We start from the raw sequence: 21,957 nt of genomic DNA, 5'->3' as shown, positions 1-21,957 counted from the left end.
GAAAATGAGACATTTTACTTTTTAAACACCTGAATGTTCTTCTAAAAATGATTATGTAAATATTTAAGATCAGGCATATATTACAGACCATTGTACTGTTTTTCCTACCACGGCATACATTGTTCTGGTCTATTAGAACCTGTAGAGCCGGGCTCAAAGTTATACGTATAATAATAGGTCTGAAAATAGAGGATTTAGTGATTTTTCTAAGAATCTGACTTTGAAAGTTTAAACAAATACTAAACTAATTCCATAAACATAAAAGTTCAGTTTATAAGATAGCAAGAATAAAATCTATCTTTAAAAAAATTTACAAGCAGCTTTGGTAATTGTTAAATACAAAGTTTAGTAAGTAGGGAACTCTTATCCTGCATTTGAAGTGGCTGTTTATCTTGAACTCTCATTTTATTCTTTTCAATAATGCTGCACTATAGTGCATCTCTGATTAATATTTAAATGTACATGGATAAAAATAGGTAACATAATCAGAGAAAATAATTAACAAGCTACCTCATTTTCATATCCCTTAATTCCTGCAAGGTAGCAGATACCTTGATTACTAGATTATCATTCCCTTTGACCTGCTTTCTAATTCAAATTAGATTTCCTGACTGAACTAGGAGAACAGGCTTGTTAAGAAACTGTCCTTTTCCTCTGTATGTTCTTGGCTACTTGGTCCTAAATTAGTTGACCGTATATTTATGTGTTTTTCTATTCCATTCTTTTGATCTATATGTCTGTTTTTATGCCAATACTATACTGTTTTGATTACTATACATTTGTAATATACTTTGAAATAAGGGAGTATGAAATCTCCAGCATTTTCTTTTTTCTCAGGATTGCTTTGGCTATTCGAGGTCTTTTTTTAAAATATATTTTTATTGATTTCAGAGAGAAAGGGTGAGGGAGAGAGAGATAGAAATATCAGTGATGAAAGAGAATCATTGATCGGCTCCTTCCTGCATGCGCCCCACTGGGGATCGAGCCCACAACCCGAGCATGTGCCCGACTGGGAATCGAACCCGGGAACCCTCAGTCCTCAGGCTGATGCTCTATCTGAGCCTAATCGGCTAGAGCTATTCGAGGTCTTTTGTGGTTCCATAGAAATTTTAGAATTGTTTGTTCTATTTCTGTGAAAAATGCTATTGGAATTTTTATAGGGATTGCATTGAACCTGTATATTGCTTTGAATAGTATGAATATTTTAACCCTATTAATTGTTCCAATCCATGGGCATATTTTCATTTATTTGTGTCTTCAGTTTCTTTCATAAATATCTTATAGTTTTCATTATACATGTCTCTCTTTGTCTCTGTCTCTCTTTCCCTATTGCTATTCCCATCTATACTTATAGATTCTGTATGTTTATATATGTGTGTATATATGTGAATTTTATTCCTATGTACATAATTGCAACCAGGAGGATGAGATTGCCAAACTTAAGAGCATAAGAACTGAAACAGCAAAGATCTCACTGAAAGAACTGAGCAGAAGTGATTATAGGATTGAAAGTTCACTTGAGGAGACACCAAACAGAAAATTCAAAGAGTGTATTAACAGTGTGTTTTCAATGATACTAAATAAAAATCATGACCTTCTGGATGAAAATTATCTTTTAAAATGTCTGTTGCATATCTATTTAAAGTTATAGTTCACTCTATATCTCATGCTGTTTCATATCTCCCTTGCCAATACTTAGTGATTAATTAACTTTGAAAGCTATAAAAGCTGTATTTGTCAGACTTCCATGTAAAAGATTCTGACCAGGAATTACAACTTCTATGCTTCTGTATTAGTTCATCAATTAAACAAACTTGTTATACACATATTACTGCCTTACTCATGGGATAGTGGGTTCATATGATGTATAAGAGGTTATGTCTGAATAGTTTAGAGTATACCAGAATATATTTATACAAACCTTTATTTTATAACTTTAAATAAATACATCTACACTAATAAAAGACAAAGATGCTAATTGACCTTACCTTTGCTACACTCATCAGCCAAACAGAAGAGTATGCAAATTAAACCAACAAAGATGGCCATTAAATTTTCATACTGCAGGCAGATCCCGCTGTGCTGCCCCACCCGGGGTGGGCGGCAGACCCAACCCAGCGTGGGATCCGGGCCTGCCGTGTGTGGTCCAGGGCTGGTGGCCTGCTGCAGCGAGTTCCCAAGCTGCCGCCCGCCCCAGCGCGGGATCCGGGCCTGCCATCTGTGACCGGGGGAGACGGGGCAGGCACCGAGGGATCGGGCATGCCATCTGCCACCAGGGGAGCAGGCCTAAGCCAGGAGGTGGTTATCTCCCAAGGGGTCCCAGACTGTGAGAGGGCACAGGTTGGGCTGAGGGGCCCCCCCACCCCCGCCAGTGCACAAATTTTTGTGCACCGGGCTTCTAGTGTTTAAATAAACACATAATGATTAGACAGTTCTATGTAATTTCCAAAAGGCTTGATGAAGCCTATTATCACAGTTGATCTTGGTAATTTTCAAAATACTTAAATACATAATCACTATTGATTCTCATTTAAAATACGTTGAATTTTAAGTGAGGACACATGGCCTAGGTTTCTCCACCTCAGCATTATTGACATTTGACCTGGATAATCCTTTGGTCTTAGTGGGTGCTCTGTCATTGCAAGATGTTGGCAGTGGTCCTGACCTGTACCCACTAGATAGATACCAGTATCACCCCTCTTTCTCAGTTGTCACAATAAAAACACATCTCCAGATGTTTTCAAGTGTCCCCTAGGGAAAGACACCCCTCATGGAAAAACCGCTGCTATAGTTAGAAGGTTTTCCTAATATGCCACCTAATCTAGGTGAAGTGATATTTCAAGAGTGATCTGCCATGTAAAGCTGGGAATATGCCTGGCCCACAGAGGGGGAAAAGCTTTCACTGGAGTTTGGTTACTTGTCTAAGTAGCTGGACAAAGGGAACTGAAGCGTACCACAACACAGATGACACAAAAGGAAAAGCAAAATTTTTGGAACGAGAAAAAACTGTGTTGAATCTCAGCTCTCTATAAATTATGCAAAGAAATAGGAACCTCCTTGAATCCCCGGGATGATCAATATTCTATCTCATGCTTTTTCCAGATGCTCATTCTGCCTTTTAGAACCAAGGAATTGGGACATTATATTTCTATCATTATCTCTTAGGCTCTCTAAATAGCCTCTAACTCCATTGCTGAGATGGCTACTTCTTGTAGAAAAAATTTAAATCATTTATTTCACTTTCTTTTGACCTACTACTAGATATATACTAAACTAATTGTTTCAATATTTTGAACCCTAGGGATGAGCAGTAGTTGAAGATGTGAGGAGGTACCTGTGTGTGTATGTTGAACGTGTGAGGGAGCGTCTATGCTCAGTAGTGCTACATAAGCGTACACATGGGACTACTGAACCCTGGAACTCATTTCTTAAAACCTTCCCAAAGCCCATAATCTTGAAGAGAGCCTTACATTTAGTAAAAAGCTTACCAATACACTTCATTCACGTTTACATTGATTATAATGACCAGAAAAATAATTCTGTATCATTTTTCTTAGAAATATCAATAATTGTCACTTCTCTAAGAATATTCTTTTTTTAATGTGGTTTTATAGATTTTAGAGAGAGAGGAAGAGAGAGGGATAGAAAGAGACATAAAGAGATCAACCAAAGGACTTGTATGTATGCATATGAGCATAACCAATGGACACAGACAGTAGGGGGGTGAGGGCATGTGCTGGAGGGTGGGGGCAAATGGAGACTTATGTAATACTTTAAACAATAAAGAATTTTTTTTAAAAAAGATAGAGACATAGATGAAGGAGAAACATTGACCAGCTGCCTCCTGCACGCTCCTACTGGGGATCAAGTCAGCAACTCAGGCACGTGCCCTGACCAGGAATTGAACCGGTGACCTCTTGGTTTGATTCTCAACCACTGAGGCACACTTGCTGGGCTCTAAGAATATTCTTAGTGTACTGGTGTGTGTTGTATAATGAAACATTTAATGGAAGACACTTTATATGAGCTACCTTGAATTCTTAGTAATAGTGATATTTCCTTATGATACAATCTTTTAGCAGATTAAATTTTTGACTCTTTATTGAAGTATAATATAGGTAAAGAAAATTACACATATCTTAAGTGTATAGCTTGATAAAATTTCACAGCTATACACTCCCATATATCCACAGATTTGAACACAAATTTGAACACAAATTTGAACACAAAGATCTGAGTATCTCTGAAAAACCTATGGTGGACACACATTTCACATGGGTTGACTTTCTTTTAATATACTTATTAAATAAAAATTTATGGTGCACATATATACACAGTATATACATTATAAAACCTAGATACAGTAAGGAATATGAATAGCTAGGTAAGATTATAACTGGAAGGAATTGCTGTGAATTTGGTAGACATAGTAAAAGGAAACCCAAGTCAACAGTTTAAAACATTCCATATTTACATGCGCAACCTCTTCTTCAGTGGGAGCGAAGACTCAAGAAATTACAAGATCAGACTGGTTAAAATGGTCATCATGAAAAACGTTTGATCATTTTGTATCCTGAGTAGTTTTGAAAACCTTCCTTATGTATTTATGTCTACAAGCTATGCTTTTTATGTTGTCACAGGCATTATATCTGAATGATAGCACTAGAAAATAGCACTTTTGGAACAGTAGCCTGCATACAGAACAGAGTGCACATGATGATATGGATGAACAGGAGGAAGCAGTAAGTGAAAGGACTGGGACAATGGCCCACACAGGAGGTGATTTCATCTGTATTAGGAAAATTGTGAGAATGAATAGGTAGGGACAAGTAAGAAATGTTTACTTAGGATGAACCAATATGACTTGATTGTTGAATTGATAAAAGTAGACTGAATTTGCTATGATTATCAAGATTTTATATTATGTATATATACTACAAGAATAATTTTACCAAGATAAAATTAGGGAAATCATAAAAGAAAGCCTTGTGGTTTGCTGTGGGTAAATGAGTTACATTTTATGTATAAAACCTGAGAACATGGTTGAGCCCCCTGACATTCACCTGTAAGCCAACTAATTCTATAGGCCGACTTGGGTCATTTTATTAACTTCACAGTAATGAGATTGAAGTTTTTGGTCCCCACTTATATTATTGTGGAAAAGTTTTACTGTGTGTGACAGAAAAGCATTCTAGGGGGGAAAGGATTAATAAAAATTCGGGATATAAAATTTTAGTAACATTTTATTATGGTATTTTTGAAAAACCAATCAGTATGTTTTTCAAAAATAAATTTATCTAAAAGGGTATGACATGTTTAGCATTTCATTTGAGGCCATCATATACCTATCTTTATTAAATGGAGTGCAAATATTTAGTTTGATAATATCACATTAATATATTGTTCTCTGTATGTATATAAAAAAGCTTTAGGAGGGACATAGAGCAGTTCTTGAGTGTATGACTGTCTATATAATCTACTACTACATTTTTGAAATGAAGACATAGTAACTCATGTATGTATGAATGCATGTATGTATGCATGTGGTATGTATAAATGTATTATATTAGCTCCCAGATACTTCAGATACTAAAGTTTAACAGTCATAGTACACATGTTTCAATGTTCCAGTCTGTCAGTCAACATATTAACTGCTTCCTTTTTTTTTTTTAATCCTCACCTGAGGATATTTTTCCATTTATTTTTAGAGAGAGTAGAAGAGAAAGGGAAAGACAGAGAGAAATATCAATATGAGAGAAACACATTGGTTGCCTGCTGTATGCGCCCTGACCAGGGCCAGGGTGGAGAGGAGTCTGTAGCCCAGGTACGTGCCCTTAGCCAGAATCAAACCCAGGACCCTTCAGTCCACAGGCCCATGCTCTATTCACGGAGCCAAACCAGCTTGGGCTAACATTTATTAAACATTATACCTCTTCGGAACACATTTGGCATATCCTTGGCCCAAACTGAAAACCTCCTTGCCTGCATTTTGCGCAGTGCAGCAACTTTGGTATCAGAGTGCCTCTGCAATCTTAAATATTCCTCTAACTTTTGCTGAGCTAGCAGCAGCAACAGAGATAATGCCCATTGTAAAAGGAAATGCAGAAATAATAGCTGTTGAATGCTAACATGTTCCTTATATCCAGACTTGTTTTTTCCCTACCAGGATATCTATATTCCAGTTAATAATTTAATGCTAATCAGCTCCTTATCTTCTGAAAAGGAGAGTCTGTTTAGAGTCACACGGCAACTGACCCTGAAGGTAAATTAATATATGCAGATTTCTCAGATCACCTCTTAGTTTTAGTCAGAGTATGTTCTTGATTACATTTAAATCTCAGCTGTGCAATCCTCCTTTTATCTATCCAAAGAGCATCTGATTTAGTTATAATACAGTTTCAAATCTTTTTTAGCTTTGCATTTTATTTTATTTTATTTTATTTTATTTTATTTTATTTTATTTTATTTTATTTTATTTTATTTTATTTTATTTTATTTTCCACCCTTGACAATCCCCTGGCCTCCCCTACTAGTTTTGCATTTTACATTTATTTGTAGAACTAGTTTTAATAATCTGATGCTTTATTAGCAAATAAATATGAACATGAGCCAAATGATAAATATTATAAAGAATAGTAACATATAGCTCAACTAATTCCACTATTTGGCAAGATGCTGTGTATTTCTGTCCAACTTGTTTAGATTTTATTATAAAATGGCATTTTTTTTAGTAGTGATGTGAGTTGTTTGTTTGCATTGATCAGATTAAAGATGGGTCTAAAATTAGGATTTAAATTGTTATCTTGGCCTTAACATTAACTGAAAAACAATATGAATGAGTGATAAACTATGGAATAATTATAATTATTTAAGGGGGATTTAAACATATGCAAATAAGTCTATGAATGTTCAGTTTAACTTAAGAATGGTCAGCAATGATAGGATAGGTGTATGTTTCAAAACTAATAAGAGACTTTTTAAATGTTGGGAATGACTGGTTTAAATGACCTGGTGAGCTCAGTGGTTCTGCTGGTTACTGCATGGTCATCAGCTAGAAGAACGGGGGAAAAGACAAGCAAAATTTATTTTTGTTTATCTAAAAATGATATGCCATCTGGGCCTTAAGAAAGGATCTGTGACGTTCTTTGAAAATAGAGTCCGATTATTACAGCCAATTTCAAACATCTTTTTTCCATGTCAGTAATAGCAACTTGCTTTGAAGCTTGAGATGCCTATTTGTGTTTGTTTTAATTTTTTTATATGCTTATTTTCCCTCATCTAATGTAGAATGGAGAGGAGTAGAGATTTCTTTTTCAGAGAAATACTGGTTAGCTTAAGACAGTGGCAATAAGGAAAATAATGATTTTTTTTAAAATTGAGGTGTTTATTTTAATTTTAGAAATGAAAGGAGGCTTTGCTTAGAATTAATAAACCATTTGATTTGTTGGAGTTCTCCACTTAATGGTTCCCTGCTAACACTGAAACAAATGCTGGGTTGATTTGGATTGTCATTCTTTTTCATTTGAACTTTAGTGATCACATGTGTGTAACCTTTGCACTTGAAAAGGTGAAATATGGAAATAAGAGAAACTACAAATGCGCTTTTGAAATTAGTATTTATGTTTTCTAATGAAAAGTAATCTCAAAGAAATAAGTTTACAGAAAAAAATTTTTAACTATAACTGAAAAATAGAATGTTTTAATATTGATATTAACATTTCAAAGTATTTTCTTGAAAATAACCTTGATTTTTATTAGCCTGTTTTCTATTTTCAAGCACGCTATGAAGGAATGATTAAGTCAAATATAAAGTTTAGAACAATTTAACTGCTTTAATAGTCTTGCAGATAAGATAGAAATGTTTCTGCTATTACATTGAATAGTCAGTAGTAAATTGAGTTGTTTTTTAGAACACTCTGTTGTTTTCATCTTTCGTTATGTTGCTCTGAATAAACTTAAATGCCATATTTCACATGCCAGTTTAGAGAACCATTGTCTGAGAGAGACATTTCTCAAGAACATTAGTTGTGTTATTTAAAATCAACCTTTTATCTGTAAGTAATACTGTCTTTCTTTCTGAGGTATGTGACCTGATTAGGACTAAGGAGGTCCATCTTAGCTCACAAACTATGAGATCATGCCAAAGAACTGTAATGTTCTGCTCAGCTTCCTGCACAATGACCTCTATTTAGTGATCTCTGTTAAGAGAGATTTTTAATAGATCTTAGTTTGTCATATACTAGAGGCCTGGTGCACGAAATTCGTGCATGGGTAGGGTCCCTAGGCCTGGTTGGTGATCAGGGCCAATCAGGTTCCCCCGCCTCTCCGCCTTTCCGCCTCCTTCTTCCCTCTCTCCCTCAGTGCCCTGCCGCTGCCGCTGGTTGCCCACCATGTTCTGCACCACCCAGCGCGCGTCATAGATTGAACTCCCATTCTCCTGGTCAAACTCCCGCGGGGCCAATTTTGCATATTAGCCTTTCATATATATAGACGTTATATTTGGGGGCACAGATTAAATTTATATATTTCACTTTAGAATATACACTGAGTGGCCAGATTATTATAACCACCGGACGTTTGTAGGCAAATTTGCTATAATTTTGAGCTGAAGTTGCTAGAGGGCCAGACCATTATAAATAGGGAAGCAGGTTGTTTACCATGACAGTAGAAGTGATTTTTTTCTGAAGATATGGGTAAACAACACGATTTAACAGCCTTTGAACGTGGGATATATATACACTGAGTGGCCAGATTATTATGACCACCCATCAGTATGTTGTCGAGCATTGCAAAAAAGTCATGTGGTCCAATGAATCACGAACAGTTGCAAATGACAGAGTGAGAATTTGGCAGAAACAGCATGAAAGCATGCACCCCACATGTATGAGTACAACCCTTCAAGCTGGTGGGGGCAGTGTTATGGTTTGGGGCATGTTTTCCTGGCATGATTTGGGCCCTTTAATTCATGTGGAACAATGTCTGAATAGCACAACATACCTAAGTATCGTTGCTGATCAGCTTCATCCTGTGATGTTGATGGCGTATCCCAGTGGAGATGGCTTCTTCCAACAAGACAATGTGCCATGCCACAGTGCTCGTATTGTGCAGAAGTGTTTTCATGAACATGAGGGAAACTTTACCTTGCTTAGGTGGCCCCCACAATCACCAGATCTCAATCCAATTGAGCATTTGTGGGATGAAGTTAAAGAGCCATCAGGCAGCTGGTTCCACAACCATCAAATCTCACAGAACTGGACAGTGCTATTCATCAGGCATGGTGTCAGATGCCTCGCATCACCTTTCAACATCTCATGGAATCAATGCCAAGAAGAATCGTTGCAGTATTGAAGGCAAAAGGTGGCCCAATGAAGTACTGATGGGGTGGTGATAATAATCTGGCCACTGTGTGTGTGTGTGTGTGTGTGTGTCCTATCTAATAATAGACAAACATGGTAATTGACTGTTCCTTTGCTATGCCTCCCATTGGCTAATCAGCATGATATGCAAATTAACCACCAATAAAGGTGGCAGCTAATTTGCATACTGCAGGCAGGGCGAGACAGTGCCATCCCGCCTGCCTTGCTGCCATCTGTGCCTGCTATCTGTGACCTGGGGCGGCGGGCGTCCGTGTGCAACCCGACCTGGGGTGGCCGGGCATTGCAGCAGAAATCAGCCAGCTCGTCCGAGCATCCCGTGTGCAACCCAATCCGGGGAGGCCAGGTGGGGCAGTAGCAATCCACTGGCCCGCCCGGCCGCTGTCCGGTGTCCCGTGTGCGACCCAACCTGGGGCGGCTGGGCGGGACAGCAGCGATCCACCGGCCCGCCCGGGCGTCCCGTGTGCGACCCGACACGGGGTGTCCCATGTGCGACCCGACCCAGTTCAGCGCCCCAACCCCCAGATCGGCCCTGCCGTGTGTGTGACGCACGGAGGCAGGGCATGCACTGAGGAATCGGGCCTGCCATCTGCCACCCGGGGAGCGGGCCTAAGCGGGCCTAAGCCAGCAGGTGGTTGATCTCCCAAGGTGTCCCAGGCTGTGAGAGGTTCACAAGTGGGGCTGAGAGACACCCCCCACTCCCCCTTCCCCGCCAGTGCACAAATTTTTGTGCACTGGGCCTCCATTATATATATATATATATATATATATATATATATATATATATATATATATACACACACACGCACACACACACACACACATATACACATATATAATACATATATATACACATATATATCCCATGTTCAAAGTTGTTAAATCGCGTTGTTTACCCATATCTTCAGGGAAAAAAAAATCACTTCTACTGTCATCGTAAACAACCTGTTTCCCTATTTATAATGGTCTGGCCCTCTAGCAACTTCAGCGTGAAATTGTAGCTACTTTGCCTACAAACGTCAGGTGGTCATAATAATCTGGCCACTCAGTGTATATGTTACTTATTATAAATTACTGTCTTAAGAATTAACATGAGCCCTGGCCAGTGTGGCTCAGTTGGTTGAGCATCATCCAGTGCACTGAGAGATTGCTGGTTGGATTCCCCGTCAGGGTACGTGGCTGGGTTGTGGACTTGATACCCAGGTGCGGGCTAGCAGGAGGCAGCCAATCGATGTTTCTCTCTCATCAATGTTCCTCTCTTTCCCTGTCTCTTCCTCTCTGTCTCTAACATCAATAAAAATATGTAAAATATTTTTAAAAGAATTAGCATGAATATATGATGTTTTTCCCCAATTAAACCTTTAGAAATAAAATTAAAAGCACTCATACTTTATGTTAAATGTAAGGTTTAATAATGTAAGTCCCATTTATTTAAGGGTAATTGGTTCTATATCACCTATGCATAAAATTAATATAGTTTTCCTAATAACTAGTTAAGCTTTTAACCTAATGTAGTCTTAATGAATTTACTTATAAAAAGTACTTGAAGCAATAATGGAAAGCTCCCTGAGTGAGATCAATCTGTTGTTTGCCTGAAAAAAACTGAAATTTAACATGAAAATATGTAAACACATACCTTAACTGTTTCATGTACCTATGGTTTATACAGTTAAATTGTATAATTTTATTTTGTTTAGTTGCATCACAGACATGCTTCCAAAAATCAGAGTTACTAAATTATGAAAATTCTGCAATCACCATTGAATGGAAAACACCAAAAAATACTAAAGAGAGTATCTTTTTTGGGGGTGATATTTGCTTTGATTATGATGCATAATTCAAAAGTCACTATGGCTAAAATTGTTTCTCTGTGACATTTTCTTTTTCTCCATCTTCCTTTTTTTTTTTTCATTCTTCTCCCTACTCTTGTTTAAGCTAATAAAAATATTCTAACTTTAGCCTCATTAATTTTAGAAGTAGAGGTTGGGCACAAGAAGGGATATAAATTAATGTATAAAGACAAGTTATCTCATGTTAAAAATTAATACTAGAGAAACTCTGACAGTCTCCACACAGCCAACTCTGGTTTAACTGGGGGTCTCAACTTCCTTTGCGGAGCACACCAAGGTAGGCTACCTTCCTTAAGTAGCAGGTACCTTTTCTTTTGTTAAGAGCATTAACTGTTTTATTTTACATTTCTCTGATTATTACAAAGGTTGAACACTTTCCCATGATGTAGTTTACTTCTCCATCATCTTTTTATTTGATTTTCTTTGGGTAAGAACATTTAACAGCTCTGCTCTTCCAACACGTTTTCAGGTGTACAACACATTATTGTTGACTGTTGCAACATTGTACAGCAGATCTCCTGGTTTCTTCTTCTTGCTTAACTGAAATTTTATACCCTTTGGTTGATATCTCCCCATTTCTCCCTCCCCCTGGCTCCTGGCAACGACTGTTCTTCTTTTTGAATCTATGAGTTTGACTACTTTAGATTTCTCAGATTAGTGGACTTACGCACAGTTTTGGTCTTTCTGTGACTGGCCTGTTTCACTTAGCATTGTTTTTAGGATTCATTCATGTTGTGGTAATATGGTAGTGCACTCCTTTTTAAGGCTGAACATATTACATTGTAGAACCCATTTTCTTATCCATTCATCCACTGATGGACTCTGTGTTATTTCCATCTTGAATATGGCTGCAATGTCCCCCGACATCTCAGCAACTTCACATAGTGATCTAGGGTCACTAGTATTTGTCACCTAGCATGTTAATGCATTTGTTCCTGTTATTTTGTAATTTAGTTAAATATTGCGTAATCCAATGAAATATGAGTGTAAAAAAGATATTTTTCTCCTAAGAAAACCAAGAGAAATACTTTTGAAGTAGATAAAAACAAGTTGATTAGAATACATAAAATATTTTGAAAAAAGCATAAAATTCTAGTAGGTTTCAAGATTCAGATTGCTTTACAGATAGCTTTGACTTTGTTAGCCACTAAAGAAAACAGACTAGATATCAAGGTAGCGTATGGGATTTATTAAACAATAAAGAATTCCTAATAGTGGATTCTTATTCAAACAAAAGGTAGCAATTATACATATTGAAGCCAAATACACTATGAAGTGTATTTTTGTGATTCTCTATTTTATTTATTTTATTTTTTTAATTAAATCTTTATTGTTCAGATTATTATAGTTGTTCCTCTTTTTCCCTCCCATAGCTCCCCTCAACCTGGTTCCGACCCCCCCCTTACAACCTCACCCCCCCCCACTGTCCTCATCCATAGGTGCATGATTTTTGTTCAGTCTCTTCCCGCATCCCCCACACCCCTTTCCTCCCCAAGAATAGTCAGTCCACTCCCTTTCTATGCCCCTGATTCTATTATAATCACCAGTTTATTCTGTTCATCAGATTATATATTCACTTGGTTTTTAGATTCACTTGTTGATAGATGTGTATTTGTTGTTCATAATTTGTATTTTTACCTTTTTCTTCTTCCTCTTCTTAAAGGATACCTTTCAGCATTTCATATAATACTGGTTTAGTGGTGATGAACTCCTTTACCTTTTTCTTATCTGTGAAGCTCTTTATCTGACCTTCAATTCTGAATGATAGCTTTGGTGGATAAAGTAATGTTGGTTGTAGGTTCTTGCTATTCATCACTTTGAATATTTCTTGCCACTCCCTTCTGGCTTGCAAAGTTTCTGTTGAGAAATCAGCTGACATTCGTATGGGTATTCCCTTGTAGGTAACTGACTGTCTTTCTCTTGCTGCTTTTAAGATTCTCTCTTTGTCTTTTGCTCTTGGCATTTTAATTATGATGTGTCTTGGTGTGGTCCTCTTTGGATTCCTTTTGTTTGGGGTTCCCTGCACTTCCTGGACTTGTAAGTCTATTTCTTTCACCAGGTGGGGGATGTTTTCTGTCATTGTTTCATCAAATAGGTTTTCAGTATCTTCCTCTCTCTCATCTTTTGGCACCCCGATAATTCAGATGTTGGTGCCCTAGAAGCTGTCCCAGAGGCTCCTTACACTATCTTCATATTTTTGGATTCTTTTTTCATTTTGCTTTTCCGGTTGGGTGTTTTTTGCTTCTTCGCATTTCAAATCTTTGACTTGATTCTTGCGCTCCTCTGGTCTGCTGTTGGGAGTCTGTATTTCAGTCAGTGTATGCTTAATTTCTAGTTGGTTCCTTATCACTACATTGAGGGTCTCATTAGATTTCTTGAGGATCTCACTATCTTTATCAGCGGTTTCACCAGTCTTTTCGAGGGCCTTACTAAGTTTATCGGCGGCTTCCAGACAGTTCTTGAGAGACTTTAAAAGTGTTGTTTTGAACTCTATATCCTCCATTTCTGTCAGTTGTGTCCTGTTTTTTTGTCTCCGCATTTTTTATGCTTTCTTGGTGCACCCCCTTGTGGTCTTTGTGCGCAGTCTTGTTGTAGTTAAGCCTTGATTGTTGTAGGTAATACAGGGGGGGATTTCACCTCCAGGCCAATTGGCTGTGAGACAGAAAAATTCTTGAAAAACCTTAAAAGTGTGCTTTTGAACTCTATATCCAGTAGTTTGCTTTCCTCCATTTCTGTCATTTGTGTCCTGTTTCTTTGTCTCCCCATTTTATATGCTTCCCTGTGTTGATAGAGTGGCTTTCTGTGCTAGGTGTCCTATAGGGCCCAGTAACTCAGCCTCCCTGATTACCTGAGGTAGACACTCTTGGTGCACCCCTTTGTGGGCTTTGTGCATAGTCTTGTTGTAGTTAAGCCTTGATTGTTGTAGGTAACACTGGGAGGGATTGACCTGCAGGCCAATTGGCTGTGAGAATCAGCTGTGTCTGCAGTGGGAGAACTTCTGTGCTGGAGACACCCTTCTGGGGCAAGACTTGCTTCAGTGTGGCTTTGGTGCTCACTGAGTCTGCCCCTTGAGTATGTCCTTTATGGATCCAAGGAGCTGCAATCTGGATGGTCCCACTCAGACCACTGGGCACACTGGCTCCTGGATCTCAAAGGAGGTGCTAATCTAGTCTCTGCCTGAGGCTATCCAGCAGAAGCCAGCTGTGGCACAATGCAAGTTGCCCTGGGGCCTTGGGCCAGCTGCAGTTTGTTAGGTAATTATCAGATTGCAAAGGGCCAAGCCTTTCATATGCAAAAGCCTCCGTGCATTGCTTGGGCGGGGCGAGGTCCCAGGGGATCAACAGGGCGGAGCAAGCAGTTATGGCTGCTCTAAGTCCTGCCCTCAGAGGCCTTGCTTCTCAGTGTCCCGGCAATCGCTGCAAGCACCCCTGAGAGAAAGCTGCCCTCGAGTTCCAACCGAAGCCGGACAGTCCAATTCCTCCCATATGAGTCTGGGTCACCAGAGACTCGCCCGGAACTGGAGCTCAGAGCTTGAGACTCCCTCCCGATTGAAAAAGACAACCGTGTCCTCAGCTACCAGCCCTCTCCGCATGCACCTCCGCACCTTTGTATTTTACTTCCGCACTGTGCCTCCTCTGAGTCTTGGTATGCTTTTCTCTTTCCTTCTAGTTGTAGAATTTCCACTCAGCCAGCCTTCCTGTGATTCTGGATGATGTCCATTCCGTCTTTTAGTTGTATTTTTGAAGTGGTTGTGCGAGGCAGCAATCTCCGGTGTTTACCTATGCTGCCATCTTGTTTTTTTCCGTGATTCTCTATTTTAATTATATTATTGGCTTAACCAGTTAAGTAAAATTACAAATCCTAGAATTTAAGAGAGAGAGGACTTCTGTAGTTTGTAATTTATTTGATGGGGGTTGGGAAGGCAGGCTGGGGGCAAAGAGAATCTTTCCTTTACTAGATGGAAGCTGACTGGATTCTGTGTGTGTGTCCAGATCCCAATATCATTAAAAAGACAAACTGTCCACTTGAGGAGATATGCCTGTTATTTGGATCTTTAGTATTTTCTGGAAATTCTCCAGTTTTTACTCTATAAAATGAAAAAAATAATAACAGTAACATGAATGGCAAGCAGGTTTCATCTTAAAAGGCAGCTCTGGTTAATTGCTAGTGGCTACATTTGGCCACTGTGCCAAGATGAACCCTGAGTGGAACGCCATGCCCATAGTGATTCTGCCCACGGGTGTGGGATGAGGTGGACAGTAACGTTGTGACAGCGTTGTTCTCCTGAGCTTTACACAGCCCCCTCCCCCTTACCCATGGTTTTGCTTTTCACGGTTTTAGTTACTCTCAGTCTGAAAATATAAAAAGGAAAATTCAAGCAGTGAAAAAAAAAAATCATGTTTTAAACCATGCTGTTTTGATCCTGCCTTCCTGCTCTGTCTTTGCCCAGCATCTAGTTAGTCATGTAGTAACAGTCCTGGTGATCAGATTGACTGCCATGGTATCCGATTGCTTGTCTTTGAGTAACCCTCATTTTATTTGATGATGGGCCCATTGCCATTCACATAACTACTATAGTATATTGTTATAATTGCTCTATTTTATTATTAGTTATTGTTCATCTCTGACTGGGCCCAATTTATAAATTAAACTTGATCGTAGGTATATATGTATAGGAAAGAACATAGTATTATATAGGGTTCAACACTATCCACAGTTTCAGGCATCCACTGGGGGCGAGGGTGGTTCATAGAATAAATGACCCACAGATAAGGAGGGATTAGTGCATCCACATTTTTCTAGTGTTTTGCAATCTTATAAATGAACTAGAGGCCTGGTGCATGAAAATCCTGCACGGGTAGGGACCCTTGGCCTGGCTGGTGATCAGGACTGATCAGGTTCCCCGCCTCCCTGCCTCCTCCTTCCCTCACCACTTGCTCACTGCCACCGTGTGGTTCCCCTCCCCCACCACTGTCCCCCCTCCCTGTCTCTTCCTTCCCTCACTCCCTCAGCGCCCCACCACTGCTGGTCGCCTGCCATATTTCGTGCCACCCCCTGGTAGTCAGCGCACATCATATGAGTGATCAAACTCCTGTTCTCCTGGTTGAACTCCAGAGGGGACACTTTGCATATTAGCCTCTATAGACTAGAGGCCAGTACATGAAATTCATGCATTGGGGGGACGGGGGATTACTCAGCCTGGCCTGCACCCTCTCACAATCCAGGACCCCTCAGGGGATGTCCAACTGCTTGTTTAGGCCTGATCCCATGGCAGTTGGACATTCCTCTCACAATCCGGGACTGCTGGATACTAACCGCTGGCCTTCCTGACTTTCTGATCGCCCTTAACCACTCTGCCTGCCTGCCTCATCGTCCCTAACCACCTCTGCCTGTCTGCCTGATCACCCCTAACCACTTCTGCCTGCCTGCCTGATGGCCCCTAACCACTCTGCCTGCCTGCCTGATCACCCCTAACTGCCTCTGCCTGCCTGCCTGACTGCTCCTAACCACTCTGCCTGCCTGCCTGATCGCCCTAACTGCCTCTGCCTCAGCCCCCGCTGCCACAGCTTTGTCCAGAAGGACATCCAGAATGATATCCGGAGGTCATTTGGCTGTCTGGTCTAATTAGCATATTAAGCTTTTATTATTATATATTGTTCTCAAAGGTAACTTGGTGGGATGGTGAATACACAATACAGTGTACAGGTGATGTGTTGTGGAATTGTGTACCTGAAACCCGTATAATTTTGTTAACCAGTATCAACCCCAATAAGTTCAATAAAAAGGAAAAAATGAATGGTTCTCTGCCTTATATATATTTTTAATTATATTTTATTGAGTTTAGAGAGGAAGGGAGAGGGAGAGATATGAACATCAATGATGAGAGAGAATCATTGATCAACTGCCTTCCCATGCCCTTCCCTACCGGGGATCAAGCTACAAACCTTGCCAAGACCGATTGGCGACCCATCTCCCAGTTCACAGGTTAACATTCAACCATAGCCACACAGGCCGGACTCTCTGCCTTGTATTTTTCTTCCTTTCCTTCTGTTGCAACACTCCCATTGGCGACATCTCTCAGCACTAGTGAGTTACTACCTAGACAAGAGAGTGCACACAATTCAATCCTTTGGTTCACAATGGAAGCACTTTTGTGTAAGTTCGCCACAAATGAGAACCACTTCGTGCACATGAAAGCCACAGGATTTCCTTGCTGTCTACTTCTCCAAACACTGAATAACTACTAGTACAGTTAGCCTTCACTAAAGAAAATCAGCCCATAAAATGTATCCTGCAAATACTATTCTCACTGTTAAGAGACTACAGAATATGAAGGCCAGAGGGCTATTTCGGGATCACTGTTTGATTCAGTGACGTGCGGCTAAGGTGACTCTGCCATTGTCTTCACAATTCTTCATGTGGTTTTGAGTTTAAGAGGCCAGCCTAGCCTGCCCAGGTGAAGAGTACAATAATTTCTTTACTAATTTATTTACAACTTTTATGGTTTTAAAAAAATTGAGTAAGAAATAGTACCTTATAGTAATCTGACTTCATAGTGTAACCGTGGGTGGAACTTTTTCTTAGAAGATAAAATTAATAAGTGTATTCTCAGAAGTAAAATATAATCATTGAATACTATCTTCTAAATGCTCTTTGTCACATATACACATAAAAGATATTGGGTGCTATACGGAAGTTAGATATAGAGGGTTGGTGATGAGATTGTGTAGATCCACACTGGTGAGGGAAGGCTTCATTTCAGGTTAATACCTAGAATATAATAGGCATCAGAAGTCTAAAGAAATGGAACCTTATTCATGTCACAATTATTTACTCAATGCTTCTGCCCTTGGGATGTTTGCAAACACCCAAGGGACACAGACTCATACATTGATAGTTAGAGAGAATATGTTAAAGGCCTTATTAAGGTTATGCCCGGTTCCTACTGAAATATATCTTAAATCCCTGTCATTTCAAATTACAAGCTTGTTTTATTACAACATAAACAAAGTTAGCTTTATTGTATGGGTAAGAACACTTGAAATTGTTAAGAGCTTATGTTAAGTGTTAGCTTAGCGTTGTGACTTATCACATTTACAGCGGTAAAGTCCCATCTTTGGGAACATGTAGTATGTGATTTCAGCCCCTTCAATAAGATAAATCTTGGTTCAATTACAATTTAAAACCTGACACTCGATTCTCTTTTCTATGTTGAATCCTCTTAATGACATCATTTATTATCTACTGGAAATCAATCTAGGAAATCAAGTTAGTCCACTAAGCACTTCAGGTAAGGTGATTTCATGCAACATTCCAAGATTATCACAGGAAATTGCTTTCGTATGCCATAAAGTAAGAAGCCAGGAGCCGAGCTGACCTGCTGAAGGAGCTTACAGCTTTACGGCTCCGCCCACAGCCGCTCTTGAGTCACTCAGTTACAGTTAACTTGGGGATATCACTCGCAGATTGAAACCCTGGCAGCCCTCACACAGCCGGGGCTTGTGGCGGCCTTGGATGTGTGTCTCTAAGTCAATGATGAGGGTATCGGAACCGATCCTGGACATGGATATGGCAAATTACAGTGAAGTTTTGGACCCAACGTATACAACCTTGGAGTTTGAAACCATGCAGATTCTGTATAATTCAAATGGTGAGTTCTCATCTGCTTATAAATATATATTTTTAAGTAAGTATAGTGGGAGAAGTCAGAGTGAGCTTCCCAGGGTGGTAGTCCCAGGCTTTACTGCGAGATACATTGGGACTCATATTTTAAAGCCATACATCTGAGCTTCTGGACTGCATCACAAATTTTAAATTAATAATGCTCTGCCCATTTCATGTTTGTGATAGAAAAAGCCAGCTATGCTTAATAAAGTAACCTCAGAATTCTGTCATGGCCCAGTTAGGTAAAAAGAGTTATTTTGTTTACTGTAAATCACAGTACTAAGTAACATTGGCTGTAAAGTATATTTTCTAGGCAACATTTAGATGACAAATAGGACAGAGTTTCCATAGAACACTGGACAGTTTTCCTAGTTGCCCCCTACTTCATTATTCCAGTTCTCATTGCTGCCAGTGAGAAACTGCATTGAAAATTACTACCAAGTTTTTTCATTTCACACAAATATGAAGGGAAATAAAGGTTTATATTATAACTCCACTTGACAAGCTAATGTTTAGCCTCAAAAGCTCTTGGTATGCATCTACTGTAACATTTTAACTTTAAATAAGACATGAGTTGTTTAGGGTTCAGGTCTTTTTATAATACAGCTTACCATTGACTTTAAATTTATTTTTTAAGTAAAAATATTGTCTATGATCAGTTATAATTGATAGAACTCTTAAAACCTAGTAATTATGTGTAGTGTGGAAAATGTGTGTGTGTATGTGTGTGTCTGTGTGTTTAGTTCAGAATTGAGAATGTAACATACTCAGATTAGCTTAATTTTCTTCTATGTTGTATTATTGGTAGAACAAGTATTACAAATTGTCAGAAGATGAATTCTGACATTTTAGCACAAAGAGAGTTAAAATGAACCAATAATGCAAATCTTAGAAAGTCACTGTTTTGGTTCCTTATGTTTAGATTTGATGAGAGATATTTAACAGAGTATTATTTATTTCAGTAGAATCATGATTTTAAAAAAAAGACTATTGATTGCTAATAGTAGAGCTAGGAATACCATAAGTATTTACTACAATAATTGACTTTTCAAAATGTTTTTGGACTTGTTTCTTTCTAATAATGTTGTTAATAACATATGAGTATGACATTAAACTTAAAGCTGCTGAAGGAGCTCACAGCTTTAGGCTCCGCCCACAGCCGCTCTCGAGTCACTAAGTTACAGTTCCCTTGGGGTTATCACTCGCCTATTGAACGCCTGGCAGCCCTCACACAGCCCGGGCTTGTGGAGGCCTTGGATGTGTGTCTCTAAGACAATGATGAGTGTTGAACTTTTTCGTATTTTCATATAATCATAGAATGCTGTCAATTCTAAAATACTTCTAGCTGCCTATTTCTAGTATCTATTTTGTTTATGTTACAAAAAGAAAAATTCTTACATTTGAGAACTATAAGTCACATGGTTAACCATAAGCATGTTCTTATTATTTTTTTCACTTGATGAAATTATACATGACTAGAAGCCCAGTGCACAAAATTCATGCACGGGCGGGGTCCCTAGGCCTGGCCTGCAATCAAGATCAATCAGGTTCCTCGCCTCCTCCTTCTCTCGCCACCCACGCGCCGCCACTGCACAGTTCCCTGCCTCCTCGCCTCCCAGCTTCTTCCCTCACCACCTGAGTTGGCCTGCCACCCACCCCTGGTTCCCCGTCCCATCCCAGCCCAGGGTCCGGCCCTGATCTGGTGATCAGGACCTGCGGGAGGGACCTGGGAGGTTGGCCACCAGTCCCAAGGAGGGAGCTGGCCCTCAGCCTCCCTGGGAAAGGGGCTGCGTCCGCCACCACCCACCCCCGGATCCCCATCCCAGCCTGGGGGCCCAGCGGGGGGGAGGGACCAGGATGTTGGCCAGCAGGCCCCATTGGTGATTGGGGCCTGCAGTCTGGGGGCAGCTCCTGCATTGAGTGTCTGCCCCCTGGTGGTCAGTGCGCATCATAGCAACTGGTCATTTGGTCGTTCTGTCATAACAGTTGCTTAGGCTTTTATATATATAGGTTATATCTGTCTACTCAGAAATATTAGTAAGTGGAAAATATATGTTGTTACAGAATGTACTTGGGACATAACAACCATTCATTTTATCTTTTGTTATTTTGGAGATGTAATAATGAATTGTTATGTTAATATTATACAATTATATAAATTAAAAATATTACCTTATATATTCAGTATCTTTTAAGTACATACAGATTTTTTTAAGCCCCATATAGTGTTTTTTTTTAAAAAAAAAATAGATTTTTTGTTGTTATTTAGAGAGAGGGGAAGGGAGAGAGAGAGGAAGAGAGAAACACTGATTGGCTGCCTCCTATACACACCCTCACAGGATTGAGCCGGCAACGCATGCATGTGTCCTGACTGGGACAATGCGCAACTAACTGAGCCACACAGACCAGGGAGAGTACATACAGATTTTTAAAGATGTAGTCAACAACATTAACTCATTTGAATACTTAAGTAAAATCATCTGTGGATTTTTAATGCCTCTTTCTTCATAACTATATAGTAGATCCCACTTTATGCCAGGCACAGTTCTTAGTGCTAGAGACAGTGAATGAGACAGATAAATGCTCTGCCATCACAAAGTTTGTATTCTACAGACAGAGATGGATAATAAATGGGCAGACCATTACAGAATATAATTTAAGACAATAAATCAATTGTTATTTTTATTATTTTTAAATAATCAGAGTTCTAGGTTCTACTTGAAGGGAAGATGGGAAGTGACTCTGGGAGGTTCAGAGAATATTTCACATAAAATGAGCAAGTAGAACAGAAACTGGAAAACTGGTTGGTAGATATTTCTGATGAAGAACTTCCTTCCAGGCAGAAGGAATAGCAAGTGTAAAGGCTCTGAGATAGAAAAAGACTTCGGGGAGAAAAAAGGCCACCTTGCTGGTGGACAGTGAACAGGGTGAAAAATAGATAGTTCTAGATGGTAGAATGGGAGAGGTGGGAAGGGGCTCTATCCACGGAGCTTCAGAAGCCACGATGTTACTTACCTGTATCTAAGGGTTGGATGCAGAAGGCTGGTAAGATGTGGCTTTCTTATACC

General features: G+C 39.4%; 1 protein-coding gene across 2 annotated transcripts in view; it reads left to right on the top strand.

The window, feature by feature from the left end:
* Positions 1-21,957, top strand: part of HNF4G (hepatocyte nuclear factor 4 gamma) — a 92,593-nt gene that overhangs the window by 47,013 nt on the left and 23,623 nt on the right. Inside the window, exon 1 of one of the 2 annotated variants that reach the window (XM_059672837.1) lies at positions 18,648-18,875. The exons of the other annotated variant lie outside the window; for it this stretch is intronic. Coding sequence (XP_059528820.1) covers positions 18,740-18,875 — 136 coding nt within the window. The 5' untranslated portion in view covers positions 18,648-18,739. Of the gene's footprint in view, positions 1-18,647; positions 18,876-21,957 lie in introns of those variants that run through there. 2 annotated transcript variants of the gene reach the window in all.

The sequence above is a fragment of the Myotis daubentonii genome, chromosome 17, assembly GCF_963259705.1.
Source record: "Myotis daubentonii chromosome 17, mMyoDau2.1, whole genome shotgun sequence".
Classification (NCBI taxonomy): Eukaryota; Metazoa; Chordata; class Mammalia; order Chiroptera; family Vespertilionidae; genus Myotis; species Myotis daubentonii.
This window is presented reverse-complemented; position numbering and strand designations above follow the sequence as displayed.